Source organism: Mizuhopecten yessoensis, unplaced genomic scaffold (genome assembly GCF_002113885.1).
Source record: "Mizuhopecten yessoensis strain PY_sf001 unplaced genomic scaffold, ASM211388v2 scaffold2671, whole genome shotgun sequence".
In the NCBI taxonomy this organism is placed as follows: domain Eukaryota; kingdom Metazoa; phylum Mollusca; class Bivalvia; order Pectinida; family Pectinidae; genus Mizuhopecten; species Mizuhopecten yessoensis.
This window is the reverse complement of record NW_018404662.1, coordinates 507,558-528,496: the sequence shown is the minus strand read 5'-3', so window position 1 is coordinate 528,496 and position 20,939 is coordinate 507,558. Positions and strand designations below refer to the sequence as shown.

The window sequence follows — 20,939 nt, the reverse complement described above, 5'->3', positions numbered from 1 at the left end:
CACTCACGTAGGCATACTCACATAGGGAGATATTAGCCAGGTGGCATAGGACTAGTAGTCAGCGCCTGATGAGGCAGCTCCTGTGAATTCCTCAAAATTGTATTGATTAATGTATATACTTTTGGATTAATTGTATATGTATGTACTGTAAATCACGTTAGTGTGGCTTATGTTAGTTAGATAGGGCGCTGTATCAAATGCTATATAATAATTATCAAGAAGACGACGGATAGATTACAGTTAATTATCAAACGGACCTAAAGAGTAGAGTATAGTGGTAAGCAGTTGATAGGAATAAACCTAAAAGTAAATACACTAGTAAAGGAGAATTAGACGTTGTTCATGTCACCAGTATGTCGATCAAGGTAACAAGGATGTAGTATACGTATTGTATTTATCTCGCCCTCCATACAGGTTAGAATCATTAGGAACCAACTTTTTTACTCTGTGTAATACTATGAAATATCTACTTACATGTGAACTATCTCTCTAGTACGTATCAGACTGAGTGTTGTGTGTGAGTCTGTATCTTGATTTAACTGTTTACTATCTGTAATTCCAAAGTTTACAAACTTTTTTTAATCGCAATTCACCAGTTGAAATAAAATATAATACACTTTTATTCTATCTGGAATGTATTTACTAACTAGAGTTTGCGTAACATATTCCCTCACTCACTATCGCTGATAGCACCGCCTTCATCTGTGGTTGCAGATATACCGATATCCTTTAAGTATTTCCTCGTGAAAATGAAGAATAAAGACAAAAACTCAACAGAATTTATGTAATAGTTTTTAAACAATCTTAGACCGTATGCTTGTAAGCAGTCATATATCTATCACTACTAACTCCTACAGATTTAGACAACACCCCAAAACCACGCAAACAATGTTCAAACAACGTATTATGAGTGTATACAACGCTACAACTAGTTATCAGTACTGTCAATATACGCTACTAACATGTGAGAATATCGTACGATGTGTTGGCCCAGAGTTGTCATGCTAAAGACATCAGTTACCACTGTTCTCCTTAGTACATTTATAATTCCTTATTATTGCAATCACGAAAAATAATTACATGTTTCACTTTTAACCGATGAAGACGTTGCACTCGATTTGCCCCATATCTTAAAGTCTTACACATTATCGTCATTTGCCAGTTAGAAATATAGCATTTGAGCTACATCTTATTTACAATGTTATGAAATCTTGGACAGATCCACGTACGATAGTTTTCGATATTGTTAGGTATATTGACAGTACAGATATTTAGTTGTACCATTGTATATTTATACAATGTTCAAGTGATATCCATTGAGGCGTGACAACAGGGTTTTAAACAACATTTAGAAAGTACTGTAAACCCATAGGGAAGGATAAAGTGATGATATATTTTGTATCTTTCAATTAAAAAATTCTTCACTTCTGATATCATGTGTTGTACAAATAAACATTTACTTCTGATTTCATTTGTTTTACAAAAAAAGAATTGGTACACATCGTTTTAACTATCAAAGTATAGTAGATATATACGTCATGTCGAACAATAAAGGCTAAGCTAGAATTTTTACCGGGGTTCCTTTGATCTACGCTGAGCATTAAAACATGACAAGTGCGACATTAATTAGGAAACACGTATATCCTTCTGTTTTTTTGTGGGGACTTTTGTTTATTTGTCACATCTGTTCCATCTCCTGTCACAATTTCCTATCTTGTCCTTGTGCTCCGCCATATTTCGATATGTAACGCGTTGTAATTTAATCAACACAGCTATTAGTACAATACCAGAACCCGTATTCATGGAACCGCTCTCATGCTCAAACTCAGATTTTGTGCTCAAGCCTAATTTCTTGTTCCATTCATATATAAATGAATAATCACACTTTGTCATGGAGAGTATCGAAGAGATCTCAAGCACAAAGCTGTTTAAAATGTTTGCACTTGACATTTTTACTGTGTCACATGATGTAAGCGAGTTACAAGGAAACTGGTTTGAGCACAGAATTCATTCTTAAACACGAGAACGTTTTCAAAAATATGGGCTCTAAACATTCCTACTGATATCTATTGAAGTCACTGGACAGATGATATATCCATAGCATGCAACAAGAATGTCTTTCTTGCGTCTTTTAGTATTAAGGTCGTCCTGTGTTGTGTTGATGCTATTAGCTAAACAAGTATTTTATGATTAAACATGTTGAAAATAAAACTTGTATGCAAGATACGATCACTCTAAGTAGTGTTAAACTTTGATATAAAGTACCACACTGTGGTACCTAGTAAAGATCAACTAGACATATTATCAATCATACAAATGTATTTCGTGATATTGTAAAAGATTATTTTTATTGAGTGTATTGAAAAGGCATCAGCAACAACAAAGTTTCAAACGTTGGAATGTTTATAACTTTGTAATAATGATTGGAATGTTTTGAAAACAGATATGAAATATGGAACTGCCGTACAGTAGACACGATTAACTACAACATTTCAACCTGATGAGGGGAAAATCGAGAAGGAAATGACACGAAAGCTGAGGGTTGTTTTCAGTCGAGAGCAGTGTGTATACTGCTATTCAGCGACATGGTGCACGTGTAGATCCTAATCCTCGTGAGCAGTGCCTTACGTACATAGTACTCCCCAGTGACTGCCTCCCCCGGGAGCGTTGGAACCGGAGAAACGAGCGCTGCAGGGGGCCCCACAATATCATACCGCTAAAATCTCGAGCAAATTACTGCCAATGGGAACTATAACGGGGTCAACACATGCCAGGGAAGGTTCGAGCTTTCTAACTTCTCTGATGACTTTACCACAACACCATTGGACGATTTGACAGAAATATACGTTGATTGTGCGAAAAATGTGATCAATCAAATATGTCTCTCACGGCAGAGTTAAAATCCCGCCGTGCCAAATCTGATAATATGTATTGGTGTGTTTTTTCTTCCTTTCATTGTGGGATATTTCATTCACAAATTACGTAAATAATCGTGGTTTTGTTTTCATTAATGATGCCTGCTTTCATTTATCATTCATAAGTAGGGTTGTAACTATAACAGGAAATAGATATCAGATAACAGAGGACAGTCACCTGCAATTAACATATCTGTCCATCACAGTTGGATTACAGCACACGTCAAATTGGCATTTTCCGTCGTCCGTAAATTAATCTTTTCTGTTAAAGTGCAGATGACTGTGATTGTCAGTTACAGACAAACAAGTATCATATTTTTCTTGTTGTTTTCTTGGAGTTTACAACTTTAAAAATTATATCATTTCACAAAACCTCTACATACCACTGAGTGAAATATTAGCATATCGTAGTACAAAGTATCACATAACTCAAATTTTACCTCGAACCACCATTGCTAATTGATAAAATTTCACAGTGAAACTAATGCTGTTCTCTAATACCTATATTATTATGTAAATTATTATTATTTTTATCATTTCAAAAACCAGTTGTGTACACTTTAGTTTTAACCGTACTTTATACATGTCAATTTACATGTACAATTACAAAAGACACTGCAGTGTTTAATCGTAATATATATGATATTCTAACTACATTGTATGTAGTTTAATACAAGTACCGTTTCAATCAATGACCTTAGATGTTAATAGGACGTTTAACAAACAAAATAAAACCCAAACCGTTCGATTAGAATATACAGTGTAACACCAGTGATTTAAAACACGTCAGAAAATGAAGCGTATTAAATATTCATTCATTTAAGATTATAAGTAAGGTTTAGTTAAGTTACGATGTAAACCCCAGATCTGTTTATTACCTAAGCATTAAGATAGATTAAGACAGAACTCCCATGGGTTATTTCCAATCAATTGTGTTATAATGGGTATAATAAGAACGCACCCAAACCCCACATAGGTATGCAGATGTTTAGAAACAAGCTGATCTCAACAATCCGCATTTAGCTGGTAACAGCTTGTCTTCATAACGCCGGTATTTCCTAGATAAAAGGAGAAGGACTATGTTTTCATCACAGCTTACACCGCTCGGATATACCCATCTATACAAACTATGCTGATGGCCCGAGAAAAAGAACAACAAATGCCGATTGAATATTTCTAACACATTTATTCTAGCACTGGAAGTAAGTTATGTACAGCCTCGTGATGGACAGATTTATTGGCGGGGAGCTTGCAAGCACGATTCCCTGGCGGACTGATCTCTGGGATGGATGAAGTAATTAGTCTACCCTGGTGTGCAACTTTTTCTAATTAATACGCGTGAAACGACTTTGGTTCGGAGATCAAAAGACCGCTCTATACACATTTCAGGGATTGATCGTAGGAAGTTTTCAAAACATTTCCACGCGGACGGTTGCCCAAACTCAACATTTTTTCAAAGGTTTAACGGTTGTTTCCATGTGATGTTCTTGTCATCAGAGTACGAGTACGTGGCTGTGAGAATCCAAGCGAGGATGTAGGAGTAGGATACCTTAGATAATACACTCATTCGGAAATATGTGATTTTACGATAAATTACCTCTGATCATTTGATATCGAAAGTGTTTAGATAGGTGTTCATGATGAGAATGTCAGATTAAATGGGTGTATGTCTTTAAGAAGTCATTTTCAAGTGTGCCACCGGGATTGTAACGATCGTTCGTATCTGCTAGCAACAGAAGCACATCATCTATGGGTGAAGTTATGTTCTAGGATAATGAATATTTTTTTATCCAAGTACGCTTATCATACTTACAATTACTTATTTCTGATACCAATATATTTTACTTTTCACAAGATAGAAACTTCCATCTCATTAAAAAACAATAATGAAAACACAATAGGATAGAACAAACCAGGCAGCAAAGTTTATGATTTTATATAATCGAATTAATTCTAAAGCAGTTGATTGGTGCTGTTGATTCAGCAAAAATATTTTACTTAAAACAGAGATAAAGTTAATTTACCATGAAAAGATACTTTATTAGATTTAACTATTTACAATGGTTATCTCTACATATCCCGACAAAACAATAATTAAAATACTATAATGTGTGTACAGTCGTATGACATGATAAACAAAACAAATGTAATACAAAATTACAAAATGTAAATCAAATTCGATCTAAAATGACCAGGAACAGGTAAGGAAACACACGAACTTCCACATATATCAGTAGCTCCAGATGGATCGTTTCCTGTACCACATGCACGTATGTAGGTACTCAATGGCATTAAACAAAGTAAATGTATTCAATGATACCTCATGGAGACATTAGGCCATGATGACTATATTGTTTTTGAAATAAAATAAATAAACGGGGTGTTCAATCAATCATACAAGGAGTGATTATGAGAAACGTTATTGTCTCGTATGGAAAATGACACAAGGTCATCATTTGTATCTATCATATTTGGTTGTTGTATATTTATGGTGCAATGCAAATTGAAAACGCTTTACAAGTGTTGTCAATAAGAAGCAATGACTTTACATCGCATAACTAATCCTATAAACACCTCAATGATTGTGTCCCAATGAATGGCAGTGCAATGATAACTGATGTTCTTGATTTGGTTGTATTCACCTTTTTAATCCCGAACTACTTGTTAATTCTAACCAACCTCTGAGCAACTGGGGCCTGGTGGGTAAATAAGTGTGACTGATTGATATGATATTAACGCCCCATCAATATAATAGGCCATAAAGGATTGGTAATGGTTATAACAAACCATCAAGAGGGTCCCCATTACATTGCGGAATCAGGGTACATAAGGGGTATTCTGAAGCATCTACTGTAGATATTTCAAGTTTTTCGGGGTAAGAATTTTACAACTTTAATCCTATACAACGATGACGGTGTTTTATACTGCATTAACAAATTATTCTCTTCAGTTCTCTTATAGTTTTTATATTAGCAAAGCGTTCGCCGGGGTTAATCATAAGCCATTTTTATTCAGACTGCAAATATAGCCGAGCAATATAACAATTGTTGTTAAGGTTTAGAGAAAAGTGACTGTCCCCCTTTTAGTATGGGGGATTGTTTTGTATTATGATATTATCTGTATTGATCATCTCACAAAACAATGGTGACAAATTCTCAGTAATATTTAATGTACCAAGAGGCAAAATAACATATTCGGACACTATTTAATTTTCCCTGCCTTATTCCTCTTATACTTGTTTAGTTGTGAATTTGAAGTTTAATATTTTAGCAATCAAAACATGTGTCGTAGATAAAGAAAGTTTGGTATATCACGAGTTTACTGACAGAGTTACAGAGTCAATATTTATTGGAGACATTTTTTCACAATTGTGTTTGTTAATGTCAGAATTTTATTGGCTGTCATTTTTCGCGACATTTTCATAGAATTTAATATCGTTGATCGTTTAAGATTTACTGGTCCCCATTTCCCCTTTGTGACCAATTGCTATAAAATTGAGTCCTTTTCTTTTGGTTTCTCCTTGGTTCCTGTGTTATCATTTTGTATAGACTTTTGGTTCTGAACCAGTGTATTGATGCCGAATTTTTTTCATTCTGTCTCAAATGATAATAGTTTTTCTTGCAATGTCATCTTTCATAACCAGTACTTACTACAAATATGATATAGTGATAATAGTGATGTTTTCAAACAAAATGTCAAAACATGTATTCGTTCAAAATATTCTCTATTCTAAACCACATTTGTAACTACAGGACATTGTGTAAAAAAGTAAATTACGAGGTTATGCTATGAGTTTCCTGAGTTTTATGAGTGACCCGGTCAATTCTCGACGAAGTCCAAAAATGGAACTGTGAAACAATAACATAGAGTTCACAGGAAAAGTGAGCTAAATACCTTGACAGACATACATTAGTTAGTAGCCTCATTAATTGACTACCCATAAAAACCTAGATATTTATGTTTCTTTATACCAAAAGTATAGTACATAAAGATATCTACAATTATAATGCAGATCAGATCAACCATTTTTATAGATACAGATGTAGTTTGAAATATGTTTAGAAATTCAGCACTTAATTGTTACAACTAGTTTATTCATGTAATGATAATTGCAATAATAAGTGGTATTTTTCACTACAATTTTGACATATTAACATACTTCTATAGTCTATCTAACTATTGATATCAACATTTTGATATAATGGGAATTTTGCCGTAAGAATGATTAAATATCCAAAGTTTTAGGTAAATGTAAATAACGTTACAGCTAATCTAAATTACAGTTGGGTGTTTTATCAATTATGGATATGAATAACATATTCACCAGCTTAAGCACAAAACAAGGTTAATGTTGCATCGCTGATGTTGTATCGATTATTTAAAATTAAATATATGCATGTCCTGGATTCAAAATGACCAACCTATGATAAACGTTTACAAAAATACTGAAATTTCTGCAAATAATAATTTTGAAAAAAATTGATCTTTACGTATTATTACGCTGATGAAGATAAATATAGTCAGACATAAATGTATGGTACTCCGATTCCTCAACAACGTGTAAGTTAAATTGGTTTGCTTTTATAGTTATATAGGAAGCAAGATTAACTTATCGATGGAAATGTCATTAAATTTCAATTATTTTAATGGTGTCTAGTTGAATATAGATCTTTCCCGCTGTAGAATGCCTTAATAATGACGAAACATGATTTTTCCTTAAAATACCAGGCAGCGAGTTGAGAGGGTGAGTTTTCAAAATTTAGCGTTATGTAAATGTTGCACTAACGGTATGCTGTAATGCTATTTAAGATAAAGGACTTAGTCTATGTAATATATGTTCACAGCCCAAATTATCATTTTGTCGTTTCGAATTATTTTTATTGCTGATCTTCTTGCTTTAACTCATTGACATGGTTTACCATATAAAAAGAAAGGAGAAAGTATGATAAACACTATCTATACAGCAATTAATTGTGATCTGTGATGACATGGGCTCTAACATCCAAGAGACTGTGGTGATTTCGACCTACAGTATACAAGCCTTTCTATGTATGTTCATATCCTGTATCGTCAGTGAATCTCAAACCATAGCAGTGTGCAGACCTGTACCGAAATCGACGGAAGAGTCCAGTACGATACAAAATGATGAGGTGTTAATAACCGTTAGAACATATTTGTTTATGTACCATGCATTACCGGCATGTTATTATTTTTAGGATTTGCATGTTAGGTCGCAGTGTCCAACACAATGAGTTTCATCATTGAAAATTTCACCTGAACCTGACATTGATTGGATCTGTCAACAAAGGTGAAGTCACACTTCCCCGTGTCACTGCTTGTACAGACACGATTACGTAACATTTCCACATACTACGATAAACTCTGGCTTTATTACTCATCGAGGTTTAATATAGTTACAGAGCTGTTCTTCACATAAATGCATTACACCTAGTATCAAATCAACACACTTTTGTATACCATAGCAAATTAATACAATACACTGTATCACATTTACACTCTTACTTACTGAATCACATAAATGTTTATTTAAGGAGCCATGTCAATCTTGTAATTAATAGGATTAGAGGAGATATCGTCTATATCATGCAAGACTCATTATAGATATATATGTTTATGAGATATCGTGTAAGTCAATAATAGGACATTTTATATAAACAGTACTGTATAACTTTATAAGATATCTTTATAAAAGCAATATCATAAAAGATATAAAACATCATATTTAACTTTCATTATGAAAATCTTCTTTATTTTTAGTTGTTTTCCTTTATAATGTCCTTATGAGGTTTTTCTTTTTTTCTTTCAACTCTGCATATTAAGATCCACCTGTCTAATATGAAAATCTCGTGTGGGATACTCAGTGACCTTTCCTATGATGACGTCACTATCAGATGTCGGCGGGCGTTGTATATTATGACGTCACAGTCGAAGGTCCGTCAAAACGTCGTTCAGCTGACTGGGACAATCTTGCCGTCTGCAACTGACACCATCTCAGGAAAATAAGAGTTATTGCTCAAGTTTGCATTGGACGTCTTGCATGCATCTTAAAATTTAAGGCGTACCTTTTGTATATATGGCCTTATGCTGTTAATGCGTTATCTAGAAAGTTTGCTACATTTAGTGTTACATTTGCATTGATTTCGTCCTAGTTTTCCAAGATTAAGAGATGGGAGAAAAGAGTACCTAATTATGAAGGTAGGTGGTATTTGCATATTCTACATATGATAGATTCTATTAATATAATGTTTCATCTATTATACAAGATATATGAGACATCTTATATGAAATATGTGTCCCATCAAAAATAATGTAAAAGATACCTTCTTAAAACCGAGATTCTCGCAAGATTGACAATGAATTAGATAAATACTGGAAATTATTGTTCCCGAAAGATCCTGTCATGTAGTAAAGTTAAACTATAACATGTATATGTGTGTACCAATACTCTCAACATGCACAATTACATTGGTTAGCATACAAACATCATATCTAAAAGTCTAAAACAAACCAGAACAATTAGTTTTGGCCTGAAGTCTAAAGAGATTGCTTTGCTCTGTAGTTTCCAACATTTTCTGTCGGAAGGGTTGATTATTTCCTATATAATAAATCATCAATTTTATATTTTTTATAAGATATCTTATTACGAAATTGATACAAAGAGGATGTTATAAACATCCGAGATATACTACCATGAATTAAACTACCAAGGACCAAAGGCCAAAATCGAGAAATCCTATGTGCTATGTGCTCCCAGTGGCCAAAATAGCAAAAGGAGATTACTGAATTGTCAACTAAATCGTTATTCGAACTCAAAAACAATAAAACTATAATAAAATCTAAACATAAGAAAGATATGCATAGAGACACTTGAAAAAGGACAAGAATAATAGGATAATGTGTTCCTGGAGGATAAACGTCTTCTTCTCCTTAAGGTCAAGTCCAAGTAACGCCACGTCCTCAAAATCACACACGAGGCAGTGGCAACGAAAAACCAAGGCACACAAATGAGCATTACAAATAAAAACCGTCATATTACACAAATAATAGCGTATTTCCCTATGAGGCGATCATAAGACGTCTTGGGTCTGTATATCTGGTAACCTTGTGCTGAAAGTGTGTCCCTCAAAAGTTAACATCAATCACAGAAATCGTGATATTTCGTAGCAATCCCTTGGAAACCGAATCAGCTGTGAAATGTAAACGCCATAGCTTGGAAAAGCAAGAAAGTTACTATCAATAAAAGAAAGTTCACAAGAGGAAAATCGAGAGAAAAATGCGACTGATACAGAAGCGTCACTGAATGCCCTTGTTCGGGAGAGTGTATATGATCGACATTTCGTGCTATTGATAGTACATCGTCAATATATCTGAAAGAACAATTGAAGGACTTGGCTGGGTTATCGTTTCCGTTCCGCATAAACATTTTGTTTTGATAAATTCAACGACACATGAAAAAACAATAGATCGGCTAGAAGAGGGACATAGTTTGTTCCGATAGAATGTCTACAGTCTGCTGAAAAATCGTGTCGTCGAACTCATTAAAGATATTGTCAACTAGGAACTGAATCAATCTAACAATTTCATGCTCAATATATTTTATTTTTCCCTTTGTCGTGTTTTTGTTTCATAAAATAATCTCCAGATTAGTTTAAAGTCGTTTATTTACAGCGCCTTTGGACTTTTCTTGGGAAGACAGTTCTCATAATAATACAACGATAGCGTTCCTACCCTATGTTACAGCAAGATGTATGGTAGTGTACAGAGTGGAGAAGTCAAATGTTTCGCCAGAAGAAACATTTTTGAGGAGAGGATGCTCAAGAGTGATAAAAAGATGTTTTGAGATCTTAAAAATAAATATACTATTCATTCCACTTCCAGTGTATACAGTGCCACAAAATCACTCTCATCTGGAATTATTAGTACTAAGAATGATAGTAAGAATTTAAGATGACGATTTGGTTGAGCAACTAGCAGGGCCAAGGATAAAACGTTGTTTAAAAGGATTCCTACCAAAGGACGAAATTTGTGATATCAACATAGTTAATAGTTAACAGAGTTAAATAACGTAAGAACTTAACTTCCATTGACCAAAGGACGAAATCATGATCAGGTGAGTGCTGTAAGTATCCAAGTTAGAATACCCAGAACTTCACAACCTGGCACAAACGGACGGGGAGTTCTGAAATATTCGAGTGTGTTATTGTTATTCTGTATGAAGTTTGACTTTGTTTCGAAATTAGGCTGAATGGCTTAAATCATTATCGACTCACAATCAATATTCTGTTTTTTCGGTGTTATTATACATTATTTTTGGGGGTTATTCTACCATTATTTTTGGGGTTACTTTTAAAAATTAACATGCATCTGAAAAATGTGTCAAAAATTACATACATAAACGAATAGTTTGTAAAACTTTTTCATACGCGTTCTTTTTAAAAATTGGCCGTTTTTTCAGCCATTTCGAATATTACATAAAATGTTATTCTTGCACTCTATCTAATGCTAAATTTTCATGTTTTCGACACTAGAATGATCAACAAATGTGTCATTGTATCGCCATTGTTAATGGTTAAGAAAGTTGTTTTACGGTGTAAGTTTCAGATGTTCAATATAAATGTGTAACAAAATTAAAATAAATGTACAATGTTCATATTTCACTACCTATATAAGTCAACTGAAGTATTTTTGGTCTTTCATCCTGAAAAAAGGTAAAAAATAACACAGAACATAATATATAAACTTTATTTGTTTTACAATAATTATAAACAAGTTTTTTCTAGCTGATATCAATCACTCTTGTTGACCCGGATGGAAGGGCGCAGAGGGTCTTAATGTGGGAGGAAACCGGTGGACGTGGTGGTAATCCACGTTGTTGGGCAGATGACTCGGCTCATGTCCACTTTCAATTGAAATAAAAACTAGAGTGATACGTTATTGATCAAGAATACTACAGCTTAAAGAAAGTATATTGACTCTTGTTTTGTATAATATGTTATATTATGGGTTTTTTTATTAATGAAAACAAAATAGTTCCTTACTTAAGATTGATACATTTTATATCTTAAATTGATGTTGCCTGATGTATATATGGAATTCCTTGGGATTTTTGGTGAAACAATAACTCGCTATTGGGTAAAACTACTACATCACAAATATTGAATCAATAGTTTGTACAAAATTGGGGCAGTGAATTTTTATTACAACACAAGACATTAGTGACGTATTTCACTACTTGTTAAAATACCCATTGCTGTCTACAGAAATATTAATAATTTTATGCAATGCCAAATATTGTAAAGTTCTTAGAACTCATGAATACGAACAATCCTAAAATTTTAAGAAATTTCTGCAAATTTATCAAAATTATGTTTTAAAACGTCACATGATTTATCCTCCATATATATTACATTTGATATTGTATATTGTTGTAAATATGTTTTCTCTGTACATTTCTATTTTTGTGAAGGTAAATTAAGTTTAAGTTGAAAGTAAAAGTTGTATAGATTTGTTCTGCATACGCGCGCACGGTTAAAGTTATAAATTAAAATAAACATATTTTATGTAAAATTAGTATCTTTGAACTATCACAAGAGAAAAGGAGCACGTGGATATTTTTGATACAAAGTTGTCAGTAAAATTTTAACTTTTCAAAGAGCAGATCCTTAAATACCAAATTTGTTTTTGGTGAGAATTTTACATAACCAAAATCTTTTAAAACTATTATTTAGTTATAGAAATGTGTTTTTATGAACACATCGACGTGATGCGATGACTACACAGTAACTACATTGTGTGTGTCTGTATATCTCTTAAGACAAGAGTACACAGTTCAACCAAATCAAGAGTAAAAAAACCAAAGGGGCTCAGTGGGTTTGCCTTGTCAGAGGCCTGTCAAAGTAAACCAGCGCTTTATTCTCAGGAATCGTGTAGATCTCGTATTATATATAGGGAAATCTCTGTAATATGGACTCTCGGTCGATCTTAATAAGCTTCGTCTTTCTTGAACGATTTATATAGAAGCTAGTTGTCTGCTGAAATCATATTCCATATAACTACGACAAGGTTCATAAAATATGCTATGATTTCTTTTAAGTATAATAGGAACTATGTGTTTCTTTAAAGTATAATGTACATTTATTGGAAAAGTTATATTTGAATGCGTCACTTTTTATGATTCTAAATAATTCGATGTTCGATTGCAGATTATACTGTTATTTAACACACAATAATATAAGACGTCGTGGTGTTATTCAAATATAATTACATAGCGTTCTCATTCATATTGAATACGTTCTTTTTCTTATACACGTTGTTACTAGAGTATTTGGGACGCGTTTGGGGTTGGCTCTTCATTCTGAACGATTGTTGGCGAAAAGCTTCCCTCTAAAACCTTGATCCTATCGCCATTCCTCTACGCACCATGTTAGCCATTAATGTGTATCTAGGAACCCATCGTCCACGCGCCTCAGACACCGAAATAGGGCTGTAAAATGGATATAGGGTTATCGTAAGTTTATCAAGTGTCTACCCAAGGTCATAACCCCTCCTAAATAATTATCGTGATACTCATAATGAATTTTAACCATCTTAAGCACATACTTAATCCAAATTGTTTAAACAAGACGGTCAACAATCGCCTCCCATTTTAGTTTACCAAGTGAGACGACAATGAATTCGAATGTCCACAAATTCGCCGACTAAACATGCTAATACGATGTGAATAGCTACCGTGGATCAAGATTGACCAGGCTGACCATTGGTCATCCACCGTCCGGCCGGTCTATAGACTGGAATATCTGTTTAACTCCGGACAATACATCTAATTAAACTGGTTAAATTGACCACTGTCCGGTGTATGTACATATCCCCAGGACTGGAGATACGGACAGGAACCCTAGACCAGTAGACAATACACTTATGTCATTACACACCGCGCACCTGTACGGAAAGGTTCGGGGCAAAATTACCAAATTAAATACATTAAAATCGTATAATGAGTGTATTGATTACCGTTGTAAGGTGTGATGTACGTGTAATACACATAGAGGGTGGAGGGGATGTTTCAGTGTACGTGTTCCCCATCCATTGCTTGTATTTTATATTTGGCTAATACATCAAACTAACTGTAGAGATAATATCTACAATAATTTACAGACATGACAGATTACATGTTTATCTGACAGTATCTTTAACGGTTGTCTCTCAGTTGTAAATAGCTCATCATCAAATAACGTACCCAATACTTTTAGCGTCTACTAATTTCATACTTAGAGAACATTGGGCTTTTTATTTGGGCTAACTTTGAATTGAAATCATTGTATTTTCCACATGGAAATGACATTTAAGATTCAACGTTACTACGGAACATTGTATAAGAATCATTACTAGAAGTTTCAGACGTTTAGTGCAACGGTCTTTAAACGATACTCCGCTGATTTTGTTGGGCGTTAATCTAGAACAGTACAACTTCTAGTGATACTTCCTACACAACAAAAATTAGTGCACATTTCATTTTCTTGATTTGCATAAAATGAAAACAAAATCTTACCAAGGTTTATTCGAATGTTTTGTTCGTATAACCACATATGTTTTGTCATCTGAACATATTGGCAGGGCGTCGTTTTGGGCCTTACAAAACTGATGAGCAGAGTGAAGGTTTAAACCTATCTGCTGTTTTAGTATTGTAACAGAGTAGAAATATATTTTTAATTAAGTTAATTAAAAAAATATTCAAGATAAAAAGTTGGATTAAAAAAAAAATGTTTTAAATTATAAATATCCATATGCATATTTGTCCCATTTCATACTTAAGTTAATTTATGATATATTGTTAGCGGTTTATAATAATTGAATATGTTAATTTTTACTGACTTTTTTGTCATTTTTTACAAACTTTTTTGATGATTTTTATGTTGGATCCATTCACGATATCTAACTTTCAGTTATAATCAGTATGTATAAAGTTTGTTTTCAGGTCTTATAATCTATACACTTTTTTTGCCATTTCTGGATATAGTTATATGATGTATATAAGCAATACATATCATTTAAATGTTAAACATTTATAGATTCTTAATATGTTTTGCCACCTTGAAATTTATTCAATAAATCAAAACCAGGTAAATACTGGGGCTGTAAGTTAACCGTGTCTGTCTGCGCTGTAATGTGTACATGGGCGTGAAGGGATGGCTGACGAGAGGGGTCCTACTCTGGCTGTATATATAAATAATATAATGAAAAACGTAGAGATTCGACAGATTGTAACCTGTGGTTTGTACCGTTATAGTAAACGATTTCACAACCACTTTAAAAATACAGATTCTGCAACAATGACATAAAATAACTGAATCCTCAATGGAAGAAGTCAGTTCTATTGATTAATTTTACTTCTGAATATCTTAATATTTGTATGCTGTACAATGTAACGTAATTTTTACACGATCAAATATTTTTTTCATCATATAAGTAAGAATGATTGAGTAATATGTAATTGTAACCTTATTAATATGTTAACATGTTGTAAGAGACTTCTAGGTCGAGGTAAATAGCTGTAATATTGATCAAATGGGCGCGGTTTTTATTGTTTATATATAATATGTTGATTGATGTATGACATTTAAAAAATAATTGATTTTATTATTTGTTTCGTAACATTCATACATATACATGGAAATGTCTCCAAATAATATCCAGTGAAACAAACATCAAAATAACTTCAGTTTTAATAAAAGGAAATGCTTCCAAAAAGTTCCTAGTTTTTGATGAACACAATCAGTATATGATAATCAATTCAAATTATTTTTTTAATTAAATTTAAAACGAACTTAAGGTTGCTGATAATATTCCTTCGATTTTTGCCTAAAATGACTGGAATTTAGAGGTCGATGTTCGCTGAATTAATTTCTGAATTATTAAGAAGCATTGTATTTGTTTGTGTATCTGTGTAAAGAATAAAATTAAAAATATATACACTGTATATGTCTTTTGTTGTAAGTGATTTACACTAATAAATGGTGCCACACAGTTGATAGTTTCATCCTATATGTCACAGATTTATCGTCGTAATAATGATGTTGTAATGTCATAGTTACCCTGTTTATATAATATCTTAATGTTATATTACAATGTTATACATAGCTAAGAGTTAGCTGTCGAAATCGCACGGGAAAAAATCGAGGAAATCTGCACAATACAGAGGTAAAAACCGCGGGGGTACCACAACATTCGTGTTAGTTTACATTGTAACGGTAGTACTTTATAACATTTATTGTTTATTTTGATAAATTTTCATTATTACCAGTGTTACGTATCCATGCCCTAGTGTCATTAATCTACATGTAATAGGTAAATATTTATTGTTTATGAATATATAAAGTTTATATTCATATTTCGATGGTGTAAATATAAAAATTGTGTGAGTGCGCGTAGACAAAAACGTGTGTGTGTTTACTGTACAAATACAGCGGGAACTAAAACCAATATTTATTATAAATCAAGTTAACCTACACCTACACTATAGCTGCCGGCGTCTACCTGTGTGTTACTGGGCTCATATTTCACCGATATGTCGATACATCACACAGAGCAATTCATTATCTCCATCTCGCCTGCTGTACTGCTACAATCTCCTCTTTTAAAATTTATTTGAATACAATTTGTCCTTCAAAAACTATTTTGATTTAACTAAATTAAGCATTAATGTAATACAGTCTGTCATTTAAGCATTTTTGTTTTAAAACAATCGGAGTTTAAAATCACTTTTTCTAGAATCTGATCAATTGGAATAACGTCATATATCTCTCTGATACAATGTTAATTTATCTGATAAACAATCCATCTGAAGAATATTCTGGCTATTATTATGTGTGCGTGAATTATCTGTGACGACACTGTCGCTTTTTTCATACAGAAATAGTCAGTATTGTTCATTTACCGATTAATTGTTTCTGAACATAATTTTGTACATATTAATATACATATTTAAGCAAAATAACGGATGTCAAAACCATCATAAAGTGTAAGATAGCTATGACTAACGTTATTAAAATACTGACGTTTGTAAATTGAAGCATCTTTTTCAGCTGGCAAAGCTATAATATGTTTCATGGAAAAGGATGTTAGTTGTATTAACAACTAGAAATAAAACATATTTGTAATTTTAGACAAAAAATACAATCGAAATATAAATGTGTCGAAACATTTTAAGAATGTGTTACGTTACAAGTTTTAACAGGTTATCTGAAATTAATTTATTATGCATACACTTCAATTTATTTACCATAACAATAAAAGGCACAAATCCACATTTTTTTAAATTACAAGTTACGTCGCGTGTAACGAATAGTTCTAACTTACCAATATATACAAATATGTATGTAATTTTTCGATATGTTTTTAATAGCGATCCTAAAATAATTTAAATTGATGTTAGGGTACTATTTTACCTTATCATGTAAATAATTGGCAGGATAAATTAGGTTTATTTAAGTTTTGTAACGAGGTAGATTTTAAAAGAGCAGATAAACATACAATGAAATCGTGTGTATTCTTATGTGATGTTTGTGTGATGAAGCTTATTTGAACGGAATATTTAAGAATGTAAAACAAATTGTTTATAGATGAAAACAGTTTTGATTTACGCTAAATCATACGATGAAATGTCTCAGAAATTATTTCAATGTTTTTTGTAATCTTTGTAACAAAATACATTTAAAAAGAATGGAAAATTAAATTTCAATGAGCTTTTTATCAAATTAAATAAAACCACGTTATACCAATAACATTTTGAAAACTAATTGAAAAATGTAACTACAGAACCACTGTTTTACACGTGTAGGTGGTAAGTGTGTGCCAATATCTTGTAAATTTAAATGCTATTTGATAAATGTACCGGCAGTTGTGATTTCCGTGAAAGTAAAATGCCAAACTAAATAAGTTTTGTAATTCAGCGTACAAGTTACATCACTGCTTCACTACAGAATCACCTTGAGGCGAACTCACGTTTTCCCTCTTAATATCTCAATTGAATCTGACACTAGGGACGTACGGCTTTGCAGGAGCGGCTAAAACGATTTCTTCTGGAGATAATAGTTTGCTCACGTGCTTCGATCTGTTCCTATTGCACGGATCGTACTAATCTACAGCGACTAATTCATTTGGAATATAAAAGAACATACTGTTAAATTTCAGAGCGCCACTGATTAAGCACACGTGGTCTTCCTACAAATACATGTAATTACAATCATGTAATTTCTTGAGATTCCAAACGTTGTCGCGATCGATACAGGTGTATAATAAACCAAAATGTAAAATATATCATAAAGAACAAAATACAGCTTTAAATTATGTAATTTATCTCATATTCCATACAAAATAAATGAATACACATATTTCATGCTACAATACCTTCAGATAGGCTATAAGCATAACGGATACTTTGTCATATACTTTTGATATTTGCTTCTAAGTAAAAGCTTACACACACCATACCTTAAAGCTATCTTTGAGAACCACTTTACACGACCTATTGGTCAAACAGTTCAATCACAGTTCCAATTGTCTTCTGGAAACGGAGCACGTTTTCTCGTCACATTTAAAAGTCAATGAGATAAAAAAAAAATCACAATATTCAGATATTCACTAGAAAAAAAATGAAGATAATAGAAAATAGAAAAATCCACATTTACCAGTTTTTTTGCACCATGAACTAACATTGAATTCTCGATCAAAACTTACTGTATTCACATGTGTACGAGCCAGGGGATTTGTAAGGAGTCCTAAAGGCCGCTAGCTGACAGCTTGCGGTGGACTGCCCCTGGGTCCCGGGCTGTCCCCCGAGAAGTCTCTGACTGTCAAACACATCCCGGACCGCGGAGAAGGGCGAGGGTGACGAGAAGTCCGTACTATGGGAAGAAAATTCCCCTGTGGGTGGGGACATGTACCAAGCACTTGTTCGTCCGTATGTCTGATTCTGGGACATTGTAAACATGGCGGAGTTAATCCCATTGGTTTGAGAAATAGTTCCGTGGGCATGGGCAGGCGCGGGTTGGGGACTAGCACTTCCTGAACTTCCGTCCTCCGCCCCGGGGGAGGCGATCTGCAGAGAATGCACCCCAGGATTTCCGATAGAGGACTGTCCAAGAAGAGACTGAGCACTTGCGTTAGAGGGGTACGAATATCCCAGAGGGGGCGACATGTTCTGGTTGCATGTGGACACATTCCTGTAAATGTCGGACACCCGGGTACCCGTATATTGTAGGACGGACGGACTGATGAGTGGTGTCTGTCTGCTCGGCGCGAAGTTGCACGTATTGGAAATGTCACAGGGTACGCTGGTATGAGGGTTGGTCATTAGGTTCTCCACGGAGAAGTTGCTGGACGGAGGGTCCAGAGGGTCGGTAGGAATAGGAAGCGAGCTCGGACTGTGATGAGAGTGTCCAGTATTCATACAGTCCGGACTGACCGGGTCTAGAGGCTCTAATTTGGTCCCAGTGACCGGGAGCATCCGAGTTCCGGGAGAGTGTGGCGGGGTCTCCAGACCGTGCGGGTTTTTCTTGAGATCGTATTTATTGGGGCTACTGGAACTGTCTGAATATTCTGAAGTCACTGACTCACCATTTCTGGGAATGTCATTTTCACCGTCAGTCTTTTGGTCATTCGGACATTTCCGTTGATCCTTTGGGTCGTCAGAGTCGCGATCGAGCTTATCCTTGATAGCGTTCTTCTTTTTAAACCGTCTCCTTCTCCTGAGGTAGCTACCGTTGTCGAACATGTTATAACTGTCTGGGTCCAGACTCCAGTACGATCCTTTCCCGGGCTTCTTGTCGTCCCGAGGCACTTTGATGAAACACTCGTTGAGGGACAAGTTGTGGCGTATACTGTTTTGCCACCCCTGTTTATTCTCCCTGTAGAACGGAAATCTGTCCATAATGAACTGATATACTCCATTGAGGGTGATTTTCTTATCCGGCTGGCTCTGGATGGACATGGCAATGAGGGCGATGTAGCTGTAGGGTGGTTTGACCATGTCCTTGTGTACCTGTTGTGGAGGGGCGTAGGGACTGTAGGGGTTAGAGCGCCCCATGTGGGGATACTGTTCCGCCGCCCCGTACATAGCGGCCATTCTATCCATGGTCACGGAAGTATAGCCACCATGTCGATAGTAGTTCTGGTCCCCGAACAGGGCGGGTACCACACTCAGCCCGGCCCCGTTCCCGATCCCCGGGACATTGGCAGAATGGTGATAGCGGTGTTGGAGCGGACCCGGTTGCATTTCCACACCGTCCCTGCTCCCAATAGTATAAATATTGTTTTTGAAGTTCACTTGTATATAATAAAGTCCACTTTCAGGTGATAAAATGTCTTTTCCACAAAAACAATTCCTGCTCGTAAATTTCGCCCGTCGTTTTCTCACACGCAAAGCATGTGTTTATGCTGCGTGTGTGTGTTTCACGCCGGTCTCGTCCTCGTGATCAAGTGTCTGTTATTACAAGCTGAGATAGACGTGATCTCGATGGCCTTATGATCAACAACGTTAACTATCGAGTGATTTGTTGTGACTAATAAGCTACAAATATGGAGCCAGGCTCCGCCTTCAATTTTCACCAGGCCAATCGGGCCGCGCTGTAATCTTATCTGCGAATCTGCTGGCCACACACAGGGGCTGACGGGATACTAGGTCGGTCCGTGTGGGGAGAACCCGTCATCGACTTGAGTAATTGACAATTTCAACAGAAATCTTTCTCTCGTCTGTATTAGTACGTATTCAGACAAACACAGCCAGCAGAAAGGGAACGAGTGGAAATTTAAATACTGTGTAAATTTCATTTGAATCTTGTGTGTTGATGTGAAGCGCCTATTCTTATTTATCGCGTATCTCCTGTTTGCATTCAGAAACATATACTATTGTTATTAGATCGACACGCATTCAGTAGTTAATGAAATGAACACGTATGCCTGCAAGCAAATTGTGTTCAAGAAAATTGTCTCTTTAACGTACTGTCT

The 20,939-nt window shown here is 34.6% G+C and overlaps 1 protein-coding gene across 1 annotated transcript; it reads right to left on the bottom strand.

The window, feature by feature from the left end:
• Positions 1–18,277: 18,277 nt before the first annotated feature.
• On the bottom strand, positions 18,278–20,460 carry LOC110446248 (forkhead box C1-A-like). Its single transcript, XM_021491292.1, has one exon. The coding sequence runs from the start codon at positions 20,206–20,208 to the stop codon at positions 18,661–18,663; it is 1,548 nt and encodes a 515-aa protein (XP_021346967.1). The 5' UTR covers positions 20,209–20,460; the 3' UTR covers positions 18,278–18,660.
• Positions 20,461–20,939: the final 479 nt, after the last annotated feature.

What these genes read in the sequence shown, in the direction of transcription:
- LOC110446248 (XM_021491292.1), bottom strand. Translation starts at nt 20,208, where the DNA reads ATGCAACCGGGTCCGCTCCAACACCGCTATCACCATTCTGCCAATGTC.